Below are 24,415 nucleotides of genomic sequence, written 5' to 3' on the forward strand. Positions count from 1 at the left end.
GAGCATCCAAAAGGACCTTGAAGCTTGTGTATGGTCAGCGTGTCATCTCAGCTGAATCTCACAATGACCCTAACGGTCGTACCTAGGACAGGTATGACCTCTGCCCAGTTGAGGAAATTGAAGCAGTGAGATTTTTTGTGTGATGTTTATAGGTGCATACAATTAATTATCTTGTTGTGAAAGTTTGAATGGACCCCAGTTCAAAATCTGTTTGCTTTGCACTACACAACCTTAATAGTTTGAGAAGTGGTCTTACATTTAAGAAGCCCCATGGAGGTGACATCTGAGCAGGACCACTAACCATTAAAAAATAATCCCATGTAAATGGTGAAACCCTGTATCTACTAAAAATACAAAAATTAGCTGGGTGTGGTGGTGTGTGACTATAATCCCAGCTACTCGGGAGGCTGAGGCAGGAGAATCACTTGAACCAGGGAGTTGGAGGTTGCAGTGAGTGGAGATCATGCCACTGCACTCCAGCCTCGGGACAGAGCAAGACTCCGTCAATAAATAAATAAATAAATCCCATGTAAAATAAAGTTTTAGTTCTGTGGCCTTATGAATGTTTTCCATACAGCATATGAAACTCAAGACTCTGAAGTCTTAAGTGGAGAATCATTTCTACTCATTTATTTTGCGAATAGGTGAGGTATAATATGTATCTTTCTGCTTCTCAGGAAGACAGCTTCTAGGAGTGTCCTGGAACATTTTGACCCTTGAAGATTGTCTAGATAAAGCATAACCCATATTTTTAACCTTGGAAATGCTAATAACTAATTCCTCAAGCCGTTTTCATAGAACTGTAGATTTATAGATCTCTCAAGTGTCTTAGCGTTCATCTGATCTAGCTGCACTCTTTTACAGACAAGAAAAGAGGCTGTGTGATTTTCTATTTCCCAAATTGTGTTTCACAGAATTTTATTTCTTGGAGGTACCTCGTACTGCATTTCCTTCTTAAAAATTCATAAAGTAGGCCAGGTGCGGTGGTTCACGCCTGTAATTCCAGCGCTTTGGGAGGCCGAGGCAGGCAGATCACAAGGTCAGGAGATCGAGACCATCCTGGCTAACATGGTGAAACCCCATCTCTACTAAAAATACAGAAAATTAGCTGGACATGATGGCACGTGCCTGTAATCACAGCTACTCGGGGGCTGAGGCAGGAGAATCTCTTGAACCTGGGAGGCGGAGATTGCATTGAGCTGAGATTGCGCTACTGCACTCCAGCCTGGGCAACAGAGCGAGACTCTGTCTCAAATAAAAACAAAAAATAATAAAAATAAAATAATAAAAAATAAAAAAATCACAAAATATACCAGAGTATTGAGAACTCAGATATTTTACTTTATTTTACCGAATGTTTCCCAATCTCTTAAGATTATATGATCGAAGAATACTTTTATTGAATAACACCCATTATTATTCCATAGAGCACTCTTTATGAGCTAGTACCATAAAGAATTTTTGTCCTTATACTGTATTTTAGTAAAGTGTTCATAGTTGTTTTGCTATAGTTATTTAAGAGTAATTCGAGTTAATCTCTATGGTATATAATAACATCACACGTAATTTGAAATGAATATTCTAAGAATTTTTACTTTGTACAAATGTTGGGTAGACAAATTTATATTCAAATAGCTGTTTAGCTTCCAGGTTAAACGGTTCTGGTAAGTATAGCATATTGTTTTATTGTTTAGTGGAAGTATTAAGTCTATTACCTTATTTTTAAAAGTGGATTTTTAAAAATTGTCAGTGTGAGAATGGAAATCAAATTAAGTGACACACCATTGGTAGCTGTTCTTATTTTTGAATTTAATGGAAATCTGATTAAAATGATTAAAATGTTTATCTCATTTTTTTTTCTTTTAGCTGCTATGCCTTTCTTGCCTCCTTCCATGACAAGCCTAAAATTATCTCAGAACAAATTTTCATGTATTCCAGAAGCAATTTTAAATCTTCCACAGTAAGTTTATTGTTATTTTAATTTTAAAAGCACATCAGCTGGAACAGAACCTTTAGAAACATGATTTCGATTTAGTCATATAGAGGTAATTGATTTCTAAACCTACTCAGCTTGATGTTCTTGTATGTATGAATGATTTTCACTAGATAAAAGACCCAACTCATTACTTAAAATGGAAATTTTTATGTTTATTTAGTGGATCATTGTGTAAAAACAACTTAGGATTGTTTAATTAATTGCTGTATTAGTATAATGAAATGAGATTATACTGGCTATTACTTTAACTTTTAAAATTTTAATTGTTTGTGGAACTTGATATGTTGCCAAAATACGCTTAACTTTGACATTATGCTTAAGTTATGTTTGAGTGAAATTTTGGGTGAAGATTAGGCGAGTTTATGTAGTTCCAGGTTTTTGAGATATTTTGGTTAATTTCATGAAACCTGAAGCTTCCTGTTAACTTTAAATTCAGGCATTAATTCGATCTTGAGTGTGTTGTAATCTTAAATGCTATTCTAATTATATCATACATGATAAACCAAATTCGTAAAAATATATGTGTAAATCTATCTTTTCTTTTGTTTTCTTGCTGTCAGATATTCCTTCAAACACTATGGCTTTTTAGAATTGAGACTAAAATGCTGCTTGCATGATGCTGCAATGAGCTCTTCTGTGAGCTTATATTTAGGCAAACAATAATTAGAATTTAGCCATAGAGAGTGTTACACAAACCTATAATAGCTAAATTACATCTAGCTTTAGAATGTGTCGAACTGTTCTAACCACTCTACAGTGATTCATCTCTTTAATCTTCCTAATAATCCCCTACGATAGCCACTGTTATTATCTCCACTTCATAAGAGATGAAGTAACTTGCCCAGAGTCATGGTTCTTAAACGCTGGTGGTTCAACTTCAGGCTCTCAAATCACATGCATACTCACATGTCAATAATGCTAGTTTTGACGTTACACCTTATTCTCACCCTGGGGAAAATTATTTGTGATGTTATTTCATGTATTTTGGAAATACTCATTTGGTTTATGTCTTTCCACTGTATTGTTTTAGCTTGCGGTCTTTAGATATGAGCAGCAATGATATTCAGTATCTACCAGGTCCTGCACACTGGAAATCTTTGAACTTAAGGGAACTCTTATTTAGCCATAATCAGATCAGCATCTTGGACTTGAGTGAAAAAGCATATTTATGGTCTAGAGTAGAGAAACTGCATCTTTCTCACAATAAACTGAAAGAGGTAAGATGATTATTGCCACTTAAAAAATATATTTTATGATTTGTATCATCATAAATTATCATTTTAAGTGATATTTAGCTTCTAAACACCAATTTCATGAAACTAGAAGCTTCCTGTTAACTATAAATTCCTGTCAACTATAAATCCAGATTTCCATTAAATTCAAAAATAAGAATAGCTATTAATGGTGTGTCACTTAATTTAATTTCCATTCTCATACTGACAATTTTAAAAAATCTACTTTTAAAAATAAGGTAGTAGCCTTAATACTTCCACTAAACAATAAAACAATATGCTATACTTATCAGAACCTTTTAATCTGAAAGCTAAACAGCTAGATATAAATTTGTCTACCCAACATTTGTACAAAGGAAAAATTATTAGAATATTCATTTCAAATTATGTGTGATGTTATCATATAACATATTATAGATTAACTCAAATTACTCTTAACTGTTACTTAACTATGAAAAAACAACTTAGAACGCTTTACTAATATACAAGATAGTATAAGGATAAAAATTCTTTATAGTACTAGCTCATAAAGAGTGTTCTGTGGAATAGTAGTGGATGTCATTTAGTAACTATAAATTCAAAATAAGCATTGTAAATATCAATGCCATTCAATTTTTTTTTTGTTTTTTAAACAAGTTGTAAGCCTACCCTATGGTAAATGGATATGGTAACACAGCATCATTTCCTCAAAAAATTACTTTTGTGCTATATTTTTAAAGGATTATATGAATATGTACATAATTATAGATGAATGTGATGCTGTGTGTCATTGTATCACCAAATCTCTGTCCAATCTGTTAACAGACTCTTAGATACTCCATTTTTCTCAAGTTATTGCTGGCCTGTATACTGTATTACTTGTTTTTCAGCTTTCTTTGGTACATTCTTAAATTTCTGCATTCCGCCACTATCCTATCACCCTAATGGATCAACCTTTTTTGTTTTGCTCCATTCTCTCTGTTATAAATCTGAAACTGATAATCTGTTTGTCTCAGAAAATTTTTTTTTCAAGTTCTAGTGTATTGCCTACAAAAACCAAAAGAATCAAGTGTCTGACACTGTGACGTTCAGCAAAACTGTGCATATATTTTGCTACCTGACTTTTGGCCAGCAAATGAGTGTTTTCTATTATAAATATAGTATATATTGCTTAAAAATTTGGAACAGAAAAGAAATTACTCCAATTAGGATGCCACCTGAAGTATAAGCATGTAGCTGTACTTTGAGAACACCAAACTGCATGCAGGTTTGTAGTGACTAGGTCTTCTTGCCTTTACTGAAGGAGCAGAATGAAGTCACAGATAATCGATAAACAAATCCATTTTGTGGTAAGAACTTCCTCACTTTCAATGTCTTGAAGAGATGAAGTATGTTACCAAAGGAGATTGGGTTTTTTAGTATTACAGATGAGTGACATAGATTTTTTGGGAGTAAGTTTTTATATGTAAGTTTTTATGTTTTTAAACACATACTGACAACTTATGACAAACCTTTGGAAAGTTTTAAAACTCTGTTGAAAGGTTGTGCAAGCTGCTGATGGAATCTGTGAGCCTTTCTTGTTTCTTGTCATCTTGCTTTTTGGCAGAACACATTTCTTCCTTCCCACCAACAGGTTTTGCCCTTTTTTTTCCATTAAGATTCCTCCTGAGATTGGCTGTCTTGAAAATCTGACGTCTCTGGATGTCAGTTACAACTTGGAACTAAGATCCTTTCCCAATGAAATGGGGAAATTAAGCAAAATATGGGATCTTCCTTTGGATGAACTGCGTCTTAACTTTGATTTTAAACATATAGGATGTAAAGCCAAAGACATCATAAGGTTAGATGATTTTTCTATTTGGTTTTACTAAATTTATTTCAGATTTTCTACTCTCTGTGACTTTGATGGACATATATCGTTATGATTTAGGGAAAAATGAATAGTAATATTTGGCATTAATATGCTGTGTGTCATTTGCCTTTCATTTAATGAATGTGTTTCTGTGGTGCCACTGTAGAGATTTTTCATTCTTCTTAGCCAGGCTAATGTTGACAGCGGCTTCTCCTCCTTCTGTTTCTTTTCAGTGGAGTAGACTCTAAAAGAAAGTAAGTATTGCTATTTGGTCTCTTGTTACCAGTTACACAATCTAAAGAAATATAGCACAGTATAATAACTTCTCACACTGTATTTCATATAGCAACTAGTTAACATATGCTTCTTACATCTTAAAGCGTTGTAGTTACTGACATCATGTGAAATTACTAACTTCTATTTTGCCCATTAGGATGAGTAATCTACTCACCTTGATCAGTTTTGAAAGCACCAAAACTTCTCAAGCATCACTGTTTCTGGTCTTTACACTTTAAGCACTTTAAATATCTTTGGTAATGGATTTTATCCTCCTTTTTGTTCCCTTTCAGCACATCAGTCTTACTACTTTCTCATAAAATCCTTTGTTCCCTTTTCCACAGTTACTGTATTAACGCTGCAGACCTTAGCTCTGTCATCACCTCTCAAATTGACTGTAATATCCACCAAGGCAGAGACCATTGCTGTGTTCACTCACTATTCAAATCTTGGCACCCAACACAGTGCCTAGCATACAATTAATAGTTGTTTAATTACCAGTGATTTATACTTACTCATTCTCTTCTGCGTAAAATCTCTTAAATTTATATTTAACTTCATCTGTTTTTATGAGGAAGGATTTTGTTTTCTGAACTCCTGAGCTTGATTTCATTTTAAAGGAAAGAGTTTGTTAACTTTTGTGCTAAATTGTGGCTGCCCTTCATCCTACCCAATTATTTTTCTCTCTTAAAACTGGAAAAGATGGTCATATAAAAACTGGTTTAATTCTTACTAAACATCTAGTAGAACTAGCTTTCAGCGTATTGTACTGTATTATCTAACTAAATATTTTTAATATTTAATATTTAATTTAATATATAAGTAAATATTTTTAAACATGTTTAACATTTTCAGAAAAGACAGAAAGACCTAGAGCAGATTAGAAATTGTAGGCATCATTTGCTTTTTGAAGAAAGACATTTTTTCAAATAGTGGTGCATTCTTAAGAATAAATCAAGAAAAGTAACGTTGCTTTTTGGCCATATCATCAGGAATGTTGGTCAGATTATTAGTTACAGGAATGAATTGGTCACTCCTCTGATGTAAAATTCACTTATGATTTAGTCTTTTTCTCTAGTTTGAAACTGTGGCAACATTTTAACATATTTCAAAATATATCTTTCTCTATCCATTATATTTTTGATAACACTTTAACTCTACTACTAGTTTAAAAGTGGTTTTTTAGCTACCTAAACACTTCTATTTAGTTCAGTTTTTACATTAAGATCATTAGGAATGAAAGCATGTTAACATCTGCTGATAGTATAATAGTTTATATTTATTTATGATGTTATGTGATCTCACTATCCATATATACTATTATATGCATATGTGATATACATGAATATATAGCTATACATCATATATACCATATATGAATATATACACACACATATATAATGTAACTAATATGACTCTATTATCAAACTTTATTATAACAGTATACATATATCTCTACCTTGTTTCTATGTCATACGGACTTTGTGAAATTTTGAACTTTATAATTTATAGGGTTTTTCTTTTCTTTTCTTTTTTTTTTTTTTTTGAGACCGAGTTTCACTCTTGTCGCCCAGGCTGGAGGGTAGTGGCCTGATCTTGGCTCACTGCAACTTCCGCCTCTTGGCTTCAAGCGATTCTCCTGCCTCAACCTCCCAAGTAGCTGGAATTACAGGCGCCTGCCACCGTGCCCGGCTAATTTTTTGTATTTTTAATAGAGATAAGGTTTCACTATGTTGCCCAGGCTGGTCTCGAACTCCTGACCTCATGATCCGCCCACCTCAGCCTCCCAAAGTGCAGGGATTACAGGCGTGAGCCACCCCGCACCTGGCATATAATTTATAGGGTTTTTCATATTATTTAAAAACATTAGAATATGTATACATGTATGTATATGTGTGTGTATATAGAGGTATATGTATATTGCATATCATATTCTAATTAGAATTGCAAACATATTTTGGTCTTTTCATTATTTCTGGTGATAGTGTAACATGTTTTCTTTGGTGATTTTACCAAACATTATCAACTACCCTAAAATCTCTAGCAAAATATATGCATTAACAGTACTCTGAAAGACATGTACATTATTAGTTATATGAGATATGCACTCTTTTGGATACTATATTTTAGAATACTGTGACATGCAAAAGAACTTACCTAAGGGCCGGGCGCGGTGGCTCACGCTTGTAATCCCAGCACTTTGGGAGGCCGAGGCAGGCAGATCACGAGGTCAGGAGATCGAGACCACGGTGAAACCCCGTCTCTACTAAAAATACAAAAAATTAGCCAGGCGTGGTGGCGGGCGCCTGTAGTCCCAGCTACTCGGAGAGGCTGAGGCAGGAGAATGGCGTGAACCCGGGAGGCGGAGCTTGCAGTGAGCCTAGACTGCGCCACTGCACTCCAGCCTGGGCGACAGAGCGAGACTCCGCCTCAAAAAAAAAAAAAAAAAAAAGAACTCACCTAAATCTCAAGTACACTTTTAAGCAGTTTATTATTTTATTTTTATCTTTCAAATACTAGGTTTCTTCAACAGCGGTTAAAAAAGGCTGTGCCTTATAACCGAATGAAACTTATGATTGTGGGAAATACTGGGAGTGGTAAAACCACCTTATTGCAGCAATTAATGAAAACCAAGAAATCAGATCTTGGAATGCAAAGTGCCACAGTTGGCATAGATGTGAAAGACTGGCCTATCCAAATAAGAGACAAAAGAAAGAGAGATCTCGTCCTAAATGTGTGGGATTTTGCAGGTATTTCTTTCCATAGAATTTTAAAATTCACTTTTACCATTTGTTTGGAACAGGGATTCAAAAACTGAGCTTTCTGTTCTAATATCCAGAAACCTGGTAGACTGTATGGAATTATTCCAAAGCCCTTCACTTCTCCTAATTTTACCCTTGCCTCCAGAGTGGAGAAGAACATGGAGGGATATGTTAGGAACAATTTGGTGCTAGGTACTTTGATCGGTTGCTGACAAATATGTTAAAAGTGGTCAATCCTAGTAGAAACCCAGAATAGTTCTCTAAACATTGTCTGTTGTTTTTCTCTTATTAGTATGCTAAATAATACATAGTATTATTCTCCCTGATTTTTTTTAAAAAGGATTCTTGCCTGTTGTTTGAAAGATTAAAAAAATTTGTCTCTAATCTTTATTTAGGTCGTGAGGAATTCTATAGTACTCATCCCCATTTTATGACGCAGCGAGCATTGTACCTTGCTGTCTATGACCTCAGCAAGGGACAGGCTGAAGTTGATGCCATGAAGCCTTGGCTCTTCAATATAAAGGTGATTTGTTCTGATCATTTGAAAATAGAAAATAATTCTTGTGTGTGTGTGTGTGTGTGTGTGTGTGTGTAAGTTATTTTGGGCAAACAATTGCTTCAGTCTCTTTAAATACTTTCTTAAAAGAAGCACTAAAATTTTGAGTTGGGTAACTTTCAGAGTAATGAAGTCATAACATGAAAATGGTATGTTCCATGTTGGTGAATGTTATTGGTAACCCGAAACTCTTTTATGCTGTAAAACTTGAAAATATATATGTTCAACTGTTTTTTAAACATATTATTTCTTAAATGAAACCTAAATTTTTCTAACTTAAGCTATATTAAAGAAACGCAATCTATATATATATATCTCATCAACTTTGTACTCAGGGGCCATTTAGTGTGAAATTCTTCAGATTGTATCCTTCAAGTGTTCCCAGATTATTATGCTGTTACATCTGGAATCTCCCTTTTGTTGCTTTTCTATCTTTTCCTTTGTTGTCTTGTTGTCAGCTATTCCTTCAAACACTATGGCTTTTTAGAATGGAGACTAAAATGCTGCTTGCATGATGCTGCAATGAGCTGTTCTGTGCATAAAGTCCTTAAAAAGGCTTGTGTCAGGACATTTAACCATGTAATTTGGCTTCATACATGCTTGTTTTGTAATTTGGGTATTTTTTAATGTTTCTTTTATTAACTTTTTTACAGCTAGCCAACGTGAGCAAATAGTACAGTGGCAGTCGTATTTGCTTGAGTGGCTTTTATTGTTTCATTGTAGACTCCATATTGATTGACTTTAAAACGAATTTAGAAGATTAAATTCACAGATAAGGAAGAGAAAATATAAACTATATGACATTAATTTGATATAATTTGTGGGTTTATGAAATGCTTATTTTATTTAGGAGTGAATAACTCATCTTAAGGCATGAAGATGAGAAAGGAAAACTATACTACTACTGTTATATAGGCCACCTAAAAGGGTGAAGAATTGGATTAAGAAAGGCCAAAAATACTTTTTAAAATGTTGTAAGGTTACATTATTTTCTTAGGTTTAAGGTTCTTTTCTTCTTCTCAAGTCTGTTAGTTTCTCTTTCCCACTCAAGTGAATGTCACGGAAAGCAAATATCAACAGGAATGTGAGCAGGCCCAGTTTGAAAGCAAACACAAGAGGGTTTTGTGTCTTTCCCTCCAGGCTCGTGCTTCCTCTTCCCCTGTGATTCTCGTTGGCACACATTTGGATGTTTCTGATGAGAAGCAACGCAAAGCCTGCGTAAGTAAAATCACCAAGGAACTCCTGAATAAGCGAGGGTTCCCTGCCATACGAGATTACCACTTTGTGAATGCCACTGAGGAATCGGATGCTTTGGCAAAACTTCGGAAAACCATCATAAACGAGAGCCTTAATTTCAAGGTAACATGGTGGGCTGGTAGAGAAATGTAATTTATTAATTCTCATGTTTTGCGACTGCCTAGAAATGTCAGAAATTTTGAGAAGTGAGCAACTCACTTAAAATTGTGGGGTTTCTTTCCCCATTGCTGTTAGCATTACTAAAGTCCTTTCCATTTTAAAATTATTTATACCAGACTTCATTTCTAATTCGTAGCAGTGGGAATAAAAAATAATTAGAGGACCCTGAGAGAAACTAAGAGAATGTTTCTGGGATCCTGAGAAAATGTTTCTGACAGAGAATCTGAGAAAATGTTTTTGATGCCTTTTCTCATTCAACGTCTTATAGTGGTGATTCAATCACAAGGGTAAAGGTGAATACTGAGGTCTTGGGATCATCTTTCTTCTATTATTCTTTAACTGTTATTTTTCCATTTCTTCCTTTCTTTTGGAATTCCTGTTTTATGGACATCTTGATCTTTTGTGCCACTCCTTCATGTATTTTGTCACTGTGATTCCCATTCCAATTTTTTTTTCCCTCCGTATCGTGAGGCAGCTGTTTTATTTAGTCATGAAGACCACTAACCTGGTTTTCAGCAGTGTCTCACTAATTACTTAGTTCATACAAAATGGGCTTTTTATTTTAGGAATTATGTTTTAAATGTTTAAAGTTATCTTCTGGTAAGCCAAATCTTTATAAAACGTAAATAAATCAGTTATCAGAGAGAAAACTTTTTTTTAAATACTTGCAGGAAAAAGAAATCTTCACTAGGTACTACAGGGAGTGTGGTGTAAACTGTACTGAAAAATACCCTTGATAGTTCCATATGACAAACATATGATGAATTTCACTTAGTCCATCTTGGCTTAGCTCATTAACACTAATGATCAAGATACTGGCTGATAATAGAGTCCTATTTGGCCTGGGCAGTCCCAGCATAATTATTAATAATGTCCTACTGTATTCTCAAAAGCTTTCCAATTTGGATGATAAATTACATGGTCACCTAGGTTATAACTCCACGCTGGCCATTTAGCTTAGTTCTGTTCCATTTATATAGATTATGTGTGCTTCACTCCAAAACCTAATGAGCCATTTGTAAAAGTGATGGCTTTTGCGGTGCCCAGGGAGAGAATTTGCATGTTTGTATCCTTCAACACACATTTATTACAGTTATTAAAAGGTTTTATTGATGATAGATGGTAATGTCATGTAAAAATGACATACTATTTATTTGTAGATTTATCTATTCTCTTGTTGGACATGTAATTAGAAAGTAATATGACTTAAAGAAAAACAAATACACAAAATTTATTCATCCAATTAATCTCTTAATCCAGGTGTTTTTTTTTTCTGAGACTGTATCCATACTTCAATAACTTTGTTGTTACTGAGGATATTTTGAGTTTCCCTTTTTGTCATTGCTGTCAGAGAATGTATCATACCTTTAAAAAGACTTGTTGGAGGATGAATTTGTTTTGAAAAGGCCTGAATTTAGTTGACGCAAAGTCACAGATAAGATGGTTCATTGAGCTGTATCAATACTGCTTTTGTCTAATAGATATCATTACCAACAAATCAGACCAGTTTTTCTTTTGGCACTTATAAATCACCTTTGAAGACAACTTTTTACAAGGAAGTAAAACAAATGCTTTGAGAAATACCACTATTATTGAAATAAAAGTATATATTGCTAATGGATGCAGCATTCTGGCATAATGGTTTGAAAACTCATTTGATTGCATTGTAGAAGAGTGACTCTTTCAGATGACCCAGGGCCTGTGAGCCTGCCAGAACTTGAAAATTCTTTCTTCCCTGAGGTGCTTCAACCTGAATTCAAAGAGCAGCTTTTAATCTATTAGAGATCATTTTTTGTCCTCTCATTTTTCTTTCATATTTTCCTTTGATCTTAGCTCTTCTCTAATATTTTTCTATCTCAACCTTATTAACATGTGTCTGTGCAGACACTTTAAGTTTTATTTTTTGGCTCGGCCTGTCAGTGAACTGATAATCATGCTGAAAGGAGAAGCAGGACAAAACAGAGTTCAATGCTGACAATACTCCTTTTAATCTTGTCCAGCCCATTAGCAGAGCAGGCATCTCTGTAGGCCTTGAGACGTAGTTCTGTAAAACTCATCCCGTTTCTACTTGATTTTCTTTCTTTGAGAACTCTTGTTTACTTTTATATGGAGGTTTCCCTCCTTGGATTAAAACTTAAACCTCAATCTGAAGTTCAGTTTCATCTTAATTTATGAACGACTAAGAGAGGGAACATGAAAAGTGGAGGTTAGTGAAATTATCTCTAATTCTCGGGGCTAAGAGATACATGAAAACAGTCTCTTGAGTAACCATTTGCAGGTAAATATGGAAGTAATGGTTATGGTTGTCTCCTTAAGTTTTTAGTCACAAGTAGAAAAAGACCAAGTTAATTTTTTTCTGTGTGTGCTGAATTTCTATTTGTAGTAAGTGTAAGAATTTAAGCAGAAATTCTGATTCGTATTTTCAGGTAAAAAGAATATGTAATTTCCATAGGTCCAGAAATAGGGAGAGTTTGCCATCTGGTGGTTCTTAACTGCATTCTGGATATTATTAAGAATTGCATTTCTATTTAAAATTATATTTTAAAAAACGTTTGGAAGGTACTTTTATTGTAGAAACTATCCTCTTAGGGCCATTCTTTAAAAAATCTTATTTTATATATTTCTCATTTTGTAGACAGTGATTAGATTCTAAGAGCAACAGAACAATGATCATCCTCTCCTGTCAGAATCACTGGTGTTTAGATGATTTCTCATTTTCCCAAGTTCAAGGTTCCATGAAAAATATAGCTTGAGTGGGATTTTATGTCTCTGGGTTTCACTGTTGATATATATGTCCTGCCAATATAACACTTTACAAATAACAAGCACAAAATTTAATATTTTACCTTGAATATTTAAAATATAATAATATCCAAAAGCTCTTGTAATTTGTACTGGTATCTTATGCTAGCATGTCTGTTTCACATTAAGTTTAATGTCTTAGGATATAAAAAACGTATTTTATGGTCAGTGATTTATGTCGTTTTTTGCCATGGAATTTCTGGATAGCAAGATAAATATTTCCATACTATTTTATTTGATAGTTCCAAATTTGCCTCTGGATCAACAATTTTCCTATTTTAATTTCGTTGTACTTATTCCTTACAATCTAAATAGCTTTTTATTATATTTTGATTTTATTTAAAAATGTACTTCTGAATAATGTATCTGTTTCTGTAAAAACTGTTAGCACTGAATTTGCCAACCATTTGACAAATACACAGATAAAATAGATTTTTATGGCTTGTCATTTGTAATTTCATAGATCCGAGATCAGCTTGTTGTTGGACAGCTGATTCCAGACTGCTATGTAGAACTTGAGAAAATCATTTTATCCGAGCGTAAAAACGTGCCAATTGAATTTCCTGTAATTGACCGGAAACGATTATTACAACTAGTGAGAGAAAATCAGCTGCAGTTAGATGAAAATGAGCTTCCTCACGCAGTTCACTTTCTAAATGAATCAGGTTTGTGTTTTTCTTTCCTTATTTTCAAAGCTCAGCTGTAGTAACTTATAAAAGTGTTTCTGAATCTTGTATAGAATTTACATTCAAAGTTGAGAGAATATCCATACGGTTCTTTAATAGGCCACTGATTTTCTTTCTTGTTGGAAGATCATCATGTGTGTTCATGACAAATCATGTATCATGTCATAAGAAAACACATTTAGAAATCACCTACGAGTAAAGTAGTGGAAAGAGTCCCTGAGTGGGAGTTAAAATATCTGGGGTCTATTCAGGAGCTGTGGAACCCTGAGCACAGCCATATCCTTTCATAATGTCAAATGAGTTTAGTGCATGTGAAAGTTATTTGTATAATGCAAAGGGGAATTATTGTTGGAATGGTCTAACTGGGACACTTGGAGAATCAATGGCTCCCTGAGCTGATGCAGCTTCTGAGTGGAAGATCTAGCTCTCTTGCATCAAATACTGATCTCAAAGATGAAAATTCTCAAACCAACTTCAGTGCTAATTGTGTACTTGATCATATTACCTTGCTAGAAATGTGTGAGTTGTTTGATAGTACTAGAGTAAGTGACTGGGAAGCTGCTTTTGATCCCTAGATTCTGTTGTATAAAAAATAGCTTCCTGTGGTTTATGATCTGTTCCTTTCTCCCATCGTTCTTAAGGTATGCTGAGATATGCTGTGTTTCTCATCTGTATTTGAAAATAAAATATGTCTTTGTAGTGTGTATTCAGCAAGCGAAACAGAAAATTATGAATATCTACTTATGTGTGAAATATGCTCTGTAATGCATGTCAGTGTCTCAAATATGCTTAAGTATGATCATTTTATGTAGTTTAAAAATACTCCATTATAATATTGGAACTTTAGACCATAGGATGCACAGCTTCTAGTCCCAGCTCTGCCACTAGCTATGCTTAAATTACTTCACCTGTAAAATGAGGAAGTTGGACTAGATTTTTTCTAAAGCCCCTTGATATTTGTTCTAGATTCCATGTTTCACTGTTTGATGACTTTTTACTACAGGAGTCCTTCTTCATTTTCAAGACCCAGCACTGCAGTTAAGTGACTTGTACTTTGTGGAACCCAAGTGGCTTTGTAAAATCATGGCACAGGTTGGTGTCTTTTATTTTTGTGGCACGGGGGTTATGGTCAAAGCATAGAACAGATGGCGCCCAGAGCATTGAGTGTTTTAGAGTTTGGGTTTAGTTAAGGCAGAAACTTTTGTGAATTTAGAAAACTGTAGAACATTTCACATGGAAGACTACTTGAAGAGCTTCATAGAAGAAGGAAAGATGTCTTGAGTTCACTTCCATGACTTGGTTTTCAAGCCACATACAGATGTTTGTATCACTCTGCCCCATGCTGCTTTACTAGATCCTGATGATGTCATTGGTTTGGTTACTGAATCAATTGAATGCAGTCTTTGTGGAAATCCTTGGGGGTAAACACATATAAGAAAATTAGGTTGCTGAGCCTGTGAAACCTCTATCTAGATAACATGGTGGGGAGTTTTGACTTAAGTGAAATGATCTGAGTTTTAAATGCTTACGATTTTGAAAACTTTGGATGGCCTTGGTTATAGCTATGTTTTGCTTATATTTCACATGGAAAATGATTTTTTCTCCAAATGATAATCCATTACCGATGAGTTTAACTAGTTATAATAATCCATCTCTGGAGCTTTGACATAAAAGACCATTTGAGCAAAACATACTACCTCAGGGCTTTTCAACCCCAGCATGATGACATTTTGGGCCAGATAATTCTTCGTTGCACATTTGTAGGATGTTAGCAGCATTTTTGGCCTTTATATTCGAGATGTAAGTAGTATCCGCTAGCTGTGACAAGCAAAAATGTATCCAGACATTGCTAAATATTGCTTGGAGAATGTGAAAAATTACCCTAGTTGAGAAACATTAGGCTACTGATTTGTTGATGAGTAAAATTTATAGTTTTGCACGTGGCTGCCCGAGTCCCTAAAATTATTATGTATTTTTATGTTAGAAATATCTCTTCCAATTAAACCACAAAGGTAATTAAATTCACTTAGACAATCTTGAATAATTGTTCCTAAATTCCATCTAAGGAAAAAAAAGGAAGCTATTGTGAAGAGAGAACTCAGTTGAGGCTAAATCCTGTACCATGGAACTCGAGAGCATATTGAAACATTGCAATCAGCAATTATTTGCAGTGTGTCAGTTATTACTATTTTGGTAGGTATTTTTAAATTAGATTTTCAGCCTTCTGCACATGTGTCATGGATAATGTGATTTTACTCAATTATTAAATGATAATGGAGACAGTAGTATGACCCAGAGCACTTACTTGAGCATCAGCTTGACCTACATTTCAGTCTCTTTTAATTACTTATTAGCTCTGTGAAATTCCTTAATGCATTAAGCCTTTGTTTACTTACTTTTTAAATAAGGAAAATAACAATTATCTTCTATATTGCCTCCCTGGTTCACTGTAAGTGAGAGGTAAATGTTAGCTAATTTTATATTGGATCTATTTGGCAATTTAAAGAATGTTAATTAGGAAATTTAAAAAAATTCATAACTATAAAGAGGTACTCATGTAATTTTGGAAAGTGTGTCATGTATGGGGACAAATAAAAAAGATGTGTAGGGAGCGGCATCCTGTACAGCAAAGGAAGTTTTAAATATATCCAGCAATTTTGTTGTCCTAGCTGGCGCATGATAGTTATCAGGAGGTAACTCAACTCCATATAGTCAAGGAAAAGCTAAAGTTGCTCCCTAAAGTGGTGTGTTTCCATGTCACTATGGAACACTTGAAGTTGCACACATGTGAGCATTAGGATGGGCATATCTTGTACAGTAGAATAAGGAAGAGGTTTGCATCAGAATTCGCCTTTTAAAAAAATGCAGATTTTCACTATGACTGCAATAAAATTCCTGAAGATTCTGTGGAGTAATTAAGTTGAAACTCCATGAAAGTTATTCTCATTAGCATAGTTATAAATATGATAATTTAAGTAAAAACTAAGTTAATTTGAGCCACTCAAAGTTACTTTGAAAGACAGATTTAAAATGTCAATAAAAGGATTATTTAAATTTCTTATTAACCTAAAAAAGAAGTACCATCATTTTTATTTATGCCAATAAATTGAAATATAATGTCATTTTCTCACTAAGGTTTAAAGGAAATGAAAGCTCTAAATAATCAAGTGAAACCAAGAGCGACTTGTCTGACAGCTATTAGCAAAGATAAATAGGAGTATTCACCTTCATGAATCAAGGCAAGGGCAGGAATAATTTCATGGTGCAGAAGCTCTAATGAGCCCACCCATTGTATGTGCCCTGAGCTGTTAGGTCACTGAACTTATTAAACAAAGGTACCATTAAGGCAGGGAGAAGTTTACAAGACTCATTTAACTGTATGAAAAAAGAGATATGAAAGAGACCTATCGAATTAATCAGGTGGAACATTAAAAAGCTTACATGGCAATTTAACCTTGATAAAAATACATGGGAGAAATACAAAGGAATTTGGAAAATTCTCTTTCCTTGAATAAGGCATCAGTTAGCTATTCAGGTTATTAGGTTGAAGGAATGTTAGGAGCTCTTTTAAAGGTGATAAAGTCAAGATAATGTTGCAGATTTTATTCTCATGTAAAACCCCCTCGAAACTTGGAGGCTTAAAATGTGAACAATTTATCATTTCTCGTTCTTTTGTGGCTTGACTGGGCTTAGCTGCGTGGTTCTGCTCCACATGGTATTGGCAAGGGTCATTCACTTGGCTGCATTCATTAAACTGAGCTGGAAAGTGCAAGAAAGGTACATGCATGTTTTTGGAGTATTGGTGCTTCTCCATGTGGCCTATCATATGGCTAAGTTGGGCTTCCTCGTGGCGTGGTGATCACAGAATAATTGGACATCTTTCATGGTGGCTGGTTACCAAGAGAAATGAAGCAGAATTTTTCTGTCCTCTTAAAGGCTAGGCCAAAGACTGGCAAAAATATTAATTCTGCTACATTCTAGTAACCAGAGCAACCACAAACCTAGCTCAGATTAAAGGGGAAGGAAAATAGACTCCATATGAATAGCACCTGTGTATAGGGATAGAAATGATGTCTCCATCTTTGGAAACTTCCACTACAAATAGTGGTAGCACGCTATAGATCCACGAGGAAAATCAAGCACAAACTCTTTAAAAAATAAGTGTATCTTAGTAAAATAAATTAGAATAACTAGATAATAATGGCTAACATACATGAGGTTAATATGTGCTTTTCAAAGATTAGCTCATGCAATTCTCACAGCAACCTTTCCAAATGGTACTTTTTTAGCCCCTACGATACAGCTGAAGAAATTGATTGACGGAGAGGTTGAATAATTTATCCAACGGTATTCAGAAAGAGGTAGAGTTAGAATTTCAAACCAAGTAGCTTGACTCCAGGGCCTATGAGTTTATACATTCATAGGGCTGATATTCAAATGAGAGAAAAGAAGTAATAAATAAACATATAATATGTTAAGTGGTACAGAGTGCTACAAAGAAAATATGAAGTGCACTTGGAGATGAATTGTCAAAAAAGGTCTTGGCACTTAAAAAACACTGAAACAGCAAACAATTCTCTTTACCACCTGAACTGTAAGAGCAATCTGGAATTGCTATAAAGTACACAACATGGGAGAAGTCTTAAACAACAGTTTTTATTATTTATAGGCCCATTGCACACTGTCATTAAATACCAATATGTTCAATCAATCATGCATTCATTGATTCAATAAATACTGTACATACAAAATAGGAATACAGAGATGGGTAAGACAAGTTCTTGGGCCTAAGGACTTTACAACCTGGTATTTCACTCAACTACATGACAGCATAAATAATGTTTGCTTTTGTTTAAGTATTCCTTAAACATTATAGATCTACCAATGAAAATTAGATACAAACCTCTTTTTAAAGTGAATTTGACAAAGCAAAATAAATTGGAATATATAGATAAATATGCTAAAATTTGTCGTATGTACTTTGCATACTTTACATGTATTATTTCATTCTCAGGGCAATCTAAGACAGTCACTTTTATTATCTCATTTTACAGAGAAGAAAGCTGTGTATTAAAAAAATCAAATACTTTTCCCAAGGTCACGGAGCTAGTAGTAGAGGCTGGATTTGAATCTGGGTTCTGACTGATTTTTAACTGCCATGACAATGATCAAAGCTCAAAGTATGATCTCTGTGTTAGAAACATCGGGGTTGCTCATTAAAAAAGCCGATTCTCAGGCCTCAACCCAGACCTACTGACCCAGACACTGCAAGTAGAATCCATCAAAATGCAGTAGTTACTTTGAGAATCATGAAATTCTACTACACAGTCTGTCTTCCTATTCATGGAAATCCTCTCCTAGTATATAAATGTGAAGTAATATTTCTATTTCAAACCTGTATTGGTAACTGTCTGGAAGATAATTTCCCTGGGAATATATTATTGATGAGACTGCAAAACAGATGTGAGGTATTGGATTGATCTTTTCATTGTAGCTAGGCAAATACTGATGTTAATTGTTTCAGAGAAGTTCAGTGATTTCCGATCCAAATTAACTCCCTTAATTTAACAATTTTTTTTTTTTTTTTTTTGAGAGTGAATGCCCCTCTGGGCTTCTAGGCCACATGGTTGCTAGAGAAATTAGGTACTGTGATGCACTTGAAAACATTAAAATCTTTCTGACTGCTTTCACTGAGCAAAGAGATATAAAATGCTTTAAATTTGGGACATTTCAGAAAATAAATTCTAGTGATTATTTATGACTCAAATCTTTCAGATTTTAACAGTGAAAGTGGAAGGTTGTCCAAAACACCCTAAGGGAATTATTTCGCGTAGAGATGTGGAAAAATTTCTTTCAAAGAAAAGGAGATTTCCAAAGAACTACATGTCACAGTATTTTAAGCTCCTAGAAAAATTCCAGATTGCTTTGCCAATAGGAGAAGAATATTTGCTGGTTCCAAGCAGGTAAAGAAAACCTTAAAAAATTAATTGCTACATGGAAATTCGCTATCTATTCTTTTAATTGCCAAACTAACTGTAGTCTATAATAGATGTATTAAATAAATAAATATATTTTGCTTCTAGTGTAAACCTCCTACTGACATATATCATTTATTTTGGAATAAAACATTGCATCTGACACTTTAACGATATTGTAAATCAGTTATTTTATGTATATAGTTACTAGTTGGCTTATCACTGTTAAAATTATTTAAGAAAGGTAAATAGTGGAGATTAATGTGTGTGTATGTGTGTGTGTGTGTATCCCTGTTTGTGTATGTGTGTGTTCTTACACAACACTGAGAGAGTTTATTAAGCAAGTTCTGAGAAGATAGTGAGTTTTCAACAGAATTTTAAAAGCATTTATGGCATCACAATGGATGCCTACGTTTTAGCCTATACTATGGAAATTTTTCCTACTGCTGTAAGCAAGTGGGAAATGTAATAAAGTAATATGACGTTGAAATGTGCAAATTACATTGATGGATGCAGCCAATTGTAAAAATAAATATACACTTTTTTTCTAGGACATGTATTTTTCAGGATTTATATAAGATTACATTTGTCTATGCATAACTAATTGTAATAATTTATGTATTAGTGCACAGGGATTACCGAAAATATTTCATGCATCTACATCTGAGCATGCATTTGAATTGATTAATGACCACTGAATTTTTGGTATAGGAAAAACATGTAGTGAAACAATGTTACAAAAAAGCTACAATTGCTTGGAATCATTACCTTCATTGACTTTAAGCAGTAAAATCATTTGCTCAACATGGGTGGGTGTTTTGTGAGGCTGTATAACCATAGTGTCCTTTTGCCTTTAGTTTGTCTGACCACAGGCCTGTGATAGAGCTTCCCCATTGTGAGAACTCTGAAATTATCATCCGTCTATATGAAATGCCTTATTTTCCAATGGGATTTTGGTCAAGATTAATCAATCGATTACTTGAGATTTCACCTTACATGCTTTCAGGGAGAGGTAAGTATCTAGTGAAGACTTACTAGATTTTTAGAGACTATTAATTTAGCCTTATTAATTTTTAGAGAAATTAGGGAGATGGCATATGAAAAGTAATGTGCCATTTTCTCAGAGTTTACTTGTTTGGAAGGCAGATGAAGAATTAGAAAATAAGCTTATAAAACCTTGGAGTAGGCAATCTAAAGACACACAAGCACGTATAACCTCATCTAATTTGTCAGGAAGAAAACTCCTTAGGTGCTCACTCAGATTTGGTCATGATTACATTGCAGGGACTGTAATCATCTCTTTTCTGTTGCACAGCCACTAAGACATTTACAAAAAAAGAGCAAATCCGGTGTTTATAATGCTAACTCTTTCTTCTAAAATAAATAGAGACATGTTGGTACTCCAAAGGGAAAATATCATTTTGGGGATTAAAATTAGCTTTACACAGGTGTTACAGGTTTCCAAAATAAACCTTAACTTGATTGGAATTAATCAACATATAGGTAGTTACACTGCATTAAAAAGTTCAGAACGTTTTGGGCTTAGCATGATCAAAAACTTCTTTTTAAAAATTATGAGGATTTATTTATGATTCTCTTTCTTCATCTTTTGAGCATATTAAACTGCTTAACAGCATCAACCTGAAATGGATCTTAATGTACAGGGGATTTAACTCGTTTTATTGTAAAGTTATGGATACAATATTTAATAGATATGGATGAGGACTCATATCATTAACAACCCAGTACTTTCTTTCGAAATGAATAGATCTGTATTACAATCACTTGTGGTGTGTGCAGTAGATTTTTTCCCTTTAATTTAGGAAGCAGCTAATAATTAATGGCTCCATTTTTTAGAACGAGCACTTCGCCCAAACAGAATGTATTGGCGACAAGGCATTTACTTAAATTGGTCTCCTGAAGCTTATTGTCTGGTAGGATCTGAAGTCTTAGACAATCATCCAGAGAGTTTCTTAAAAATTACAGTTCCTTCTTGTAGAAAAGGTAAGGAAATCAATTTGAATGTTTCAATTGTAACACTAAAGAAATCTAAACTTAAGAAAAAAAAAAAACTTTACCTTAAAGCTTTGCGACAGTATGAGGTGTAGACAAGGTGCTGAGCTCTGTTTTGAATCATGTAGGCTGTATTCTTTTGGGCCAAGTAGTGGACCACATTGATTCTCTCATGGAAGAATGGTTTCCTGGGCTGCTGGAGATTGACATTTGTGGTGAAGGAGAAACTCTGTTGAAGAAATGGGCGTTATATAGTTTTAATGATGGTGAAGAACATCAAAAAATCTTACTTGATGACTTGATGAAGAAAGCAGAGGAAGGTATGCTTTGATACAACTTACAAATACTTTTAAGTGATCCTTCAACACTTATGAAATGGTTTTTAATAAATGTCAATATTCTTATCCATAAAGGATGAGTTGAAAAATAGTATATTCAATTATAAGGACAGGTCAGAGAACTGAATTATATTTATTACCAATAAAATCTTGTATCCTAGATTCAGAAAATGTTGATTTGAGGGTTTGAATGCTGGCTCATTGAGCAACATAACCTCATCTGTGACACAGGAATACCAGCCACATCTATCTCATTGAACTGCTATAAAGATTCAAATAGACAATACACAGACCTAGCTTACCAACATGTCTGCCATATAATAACAGCTGCAGCTTCATGAATGTGGCAAAAGCAGAGAGTAGATAACTCTCTAGTTCGATGTCTGGTAGTCTGCAGCAGTTCAGAATTCTACAAGTGAATGTAGGAATACATTTTTAAAATTCCAAGTAGATAGATACTAAGTGAATCTTTAAAATGTTCTCAAATTTCCTAGAGAAATATAGGATTGGTTAGAAAGGGAGGGATTAGAAATTGTACAAAATATTCCATTATTTTTTCACATCAAAACCACAAATTTATGTATCTCCTTAAATGTTGTTTTTATTTTAAAAATGTTTTATTACTTCTCAGGAGATCTCTTAGTAAATCCAGATCAACCAAGGCTCACCATTCCAATATCTCAGATTGCCCCTGACTTGATTTTGGCTGACCTGCCCAGAAATATTATGTTGAATAATGATGAGTTGGAATTTGAACAAGCTCCAGAGTTTCTCCTAGGTAATTCTTTTTGTTAATTTGAGAATAAATATTGGGATGTAATTTTCTCCTTATAATTTAGAAAATAGATCTCATAATTGTATTGTCATAGATCTTTACTGTTTTCTTATATTTGTTATAATGTTTTTTTATTTGGAATGATATATTTTAAAGGAATATCATGCTACAGATGTGGAATTTGTTTTGCATATAATCATGTAGACTAGGATCAAGATGAGGATGAGATTATCATGGAAGCAGAAATATTTATGAAATATATCTTTGTATTTGACTTAATTGCCAGGGATATGGGAGGCAAATAAGAAGGTTTTCAGGTGAGTTAAGTGAAGCAGCCATATTTTATATTTAAAATGACAGAATAGGTAAAGGAAGCACACCTCAGTGTAGTCATAGCAGGGGTTTTATGACTCAGTGTGACAATGCTGAATTCTCATAGAAATATTCATAAAAAGCCTTGAAATTAAAGTCAAAAGTATCACATGGTGACATACTCAAATTCTTTTTTTTTTTTTTTTTGGTATGCGGAGCAATCACGGAACTTGTCGGTTCCGTGAATTCAATCAGTGATTTTCAGTAGATTATGATGGAAATCATTGAATTCATGTAGCATGTTTAGGTGCTCATTGAGAAAAGGTGAAGTCATGGTAACCATGTTCTAATATTCTCATTTGTATCTTGACTTCCTGGACCTGTCCTACAATTGCACATGGATTTTTGGGCCTAAAAGATGTTTTTAAAAAATGCTCATACACTTCAGAAGATGAAAAATGTATGCATTATAACTACTTTGGGAAAGAAACAGTCAGCATATGATATGTCACTGTATGTCATTCTGTAGATTACATGTGTGGCTTCTCATGTCTCTCAGAATAAAAGCTAATGTCTTTACAAGACCTGTGATGCCGTGATGTGTCTGTCTCCTCGGTTATCATTTTTTAAAAAATATATATTTTGTACAAATTTTTTTAATTGACAAGTAAAAATTGTATATATTTATGGTGTACAACATAATGTTTTGATATATGTCTATGTTGTGGAATAGAGAAGTTTAGCTATTTAACATATACATTATCTCAAATACTTTTGTGGTGAGAACTATTAAAATCTACTCTCATAGCAATTTACAAGTATACAGTATGTTATTATTAACTGTAGGCTGACATACTCAAGTTTTAAACATTCCTGAGAGCCATTGGGACAACTACGAAATGCATTAGAATGATTTAATGTAAAGCATTTGAAGACAATTTTGACCTTACTTTGCTTAGTTTTTGTTGTTGTTGTGTGTATAAATTTAATTTTGATCAGATTACCCCAGAGATAATGCCTAAAATCTGTCAGTCCGGACATAACACTATTAGCAAAAAGTTGTCCAAAATTTGGGACATGATATTTAAAGCTAAATAAACTCCTTTATACCCCTCTTATTGGCATTGATTGGGAAGTTTAGGATGAATTTAAATGGTTTGGAACTCAGGAAGTTAATGTATTAGTAATAGTGGGTTAACATAAAATGCTGAATCGTCATTGCTGAATCCTACATCTTAACTCCAAACTTCAAGGTATACAGGAAAGTACCAGACATAGTGCATCCTTCCTCTGAAGAAATCCCAAACTGTCAGACACAGATCCCTAAAATATTTCTTTTTCCTGCATTAAAATGTGTTTCAGATGAATGGACACGTTTTGAGTAGTGTATGTGGAAACGTCATTTACAAAGTCTGTTTAGTTGGCCAGGTGTAGTAGCTCACTCC

General features: G+C 34.0%; 1 protein-coding gene across 1 annotated transcript in view; it reads left to right on the forward strand.

The window, feature by feature from the left end:
• The window catches only part of LRRK2 (leucine rich repeat kinase 2), a 142,324-nt gene that overhangs the window by 76,953 nt on the left and 40,956 nt on the right, over positions 1-24,415 (forward strand). Inside the window, exons 26-38 of the mRNA XM_003252300.3 lie at positions 1,867-1,960; positions 3,027-3,213; positions 4,866-5,047; positions 7,856-8,085; positions 8,493-8,620; positions 9,794-10,012; positions 13,335-13,536; positions 14,561-14,649; positions 19,333-19,520; positions 20,390-20,544; positions 21,390-21,536; positions 21,674-21,865; positions 22,515-22,661. Coding sequence (XP_003252348.1) covers positions 1,867-1,960; positions 3,027-3,213; positions 4,866-5,047; positions 7,856-8,085; positions 8,493-8,620; positions 9,794-10,012; positions 13,335-13,536; positions 14,561-14,649; positions 19,333-19,520; positions 20,390-20,544; positions 21,390-21,536; positions 21,674-21,865; positions 22,515-22,661 — 2,160 coding nt within the window. The remainder of the gene's footprint in view (positions 1-1,866; positions 1,961-3,026; positions 3,214-4,865; positions 5,048-7,855; positions 8,086-8,492; positions 8,621-9,793; positions 10,013-13,334; positions 13,537-14,560; positions 14,650-19,332; positions 19,521-20,389; positions 20,545-21,389; positions 21,537-21,673; positions 21,866-22,514; positions 22,662-24,415) is intronic.

This window comes from Nomascus leucogenys, chromosome 11, assembly GCF_006542625.1.
Source record: "Nomascus leucogenys isolate Asia chromosome 11, Asia_NLE_v1, whole genome shotgun sequence".
Lineage (NCBI taxonomy): Eukaryota > Metazoa > Chordata > Mammalia > Primates > Hylobatidae > Nomascus > Nomascus leucogenys.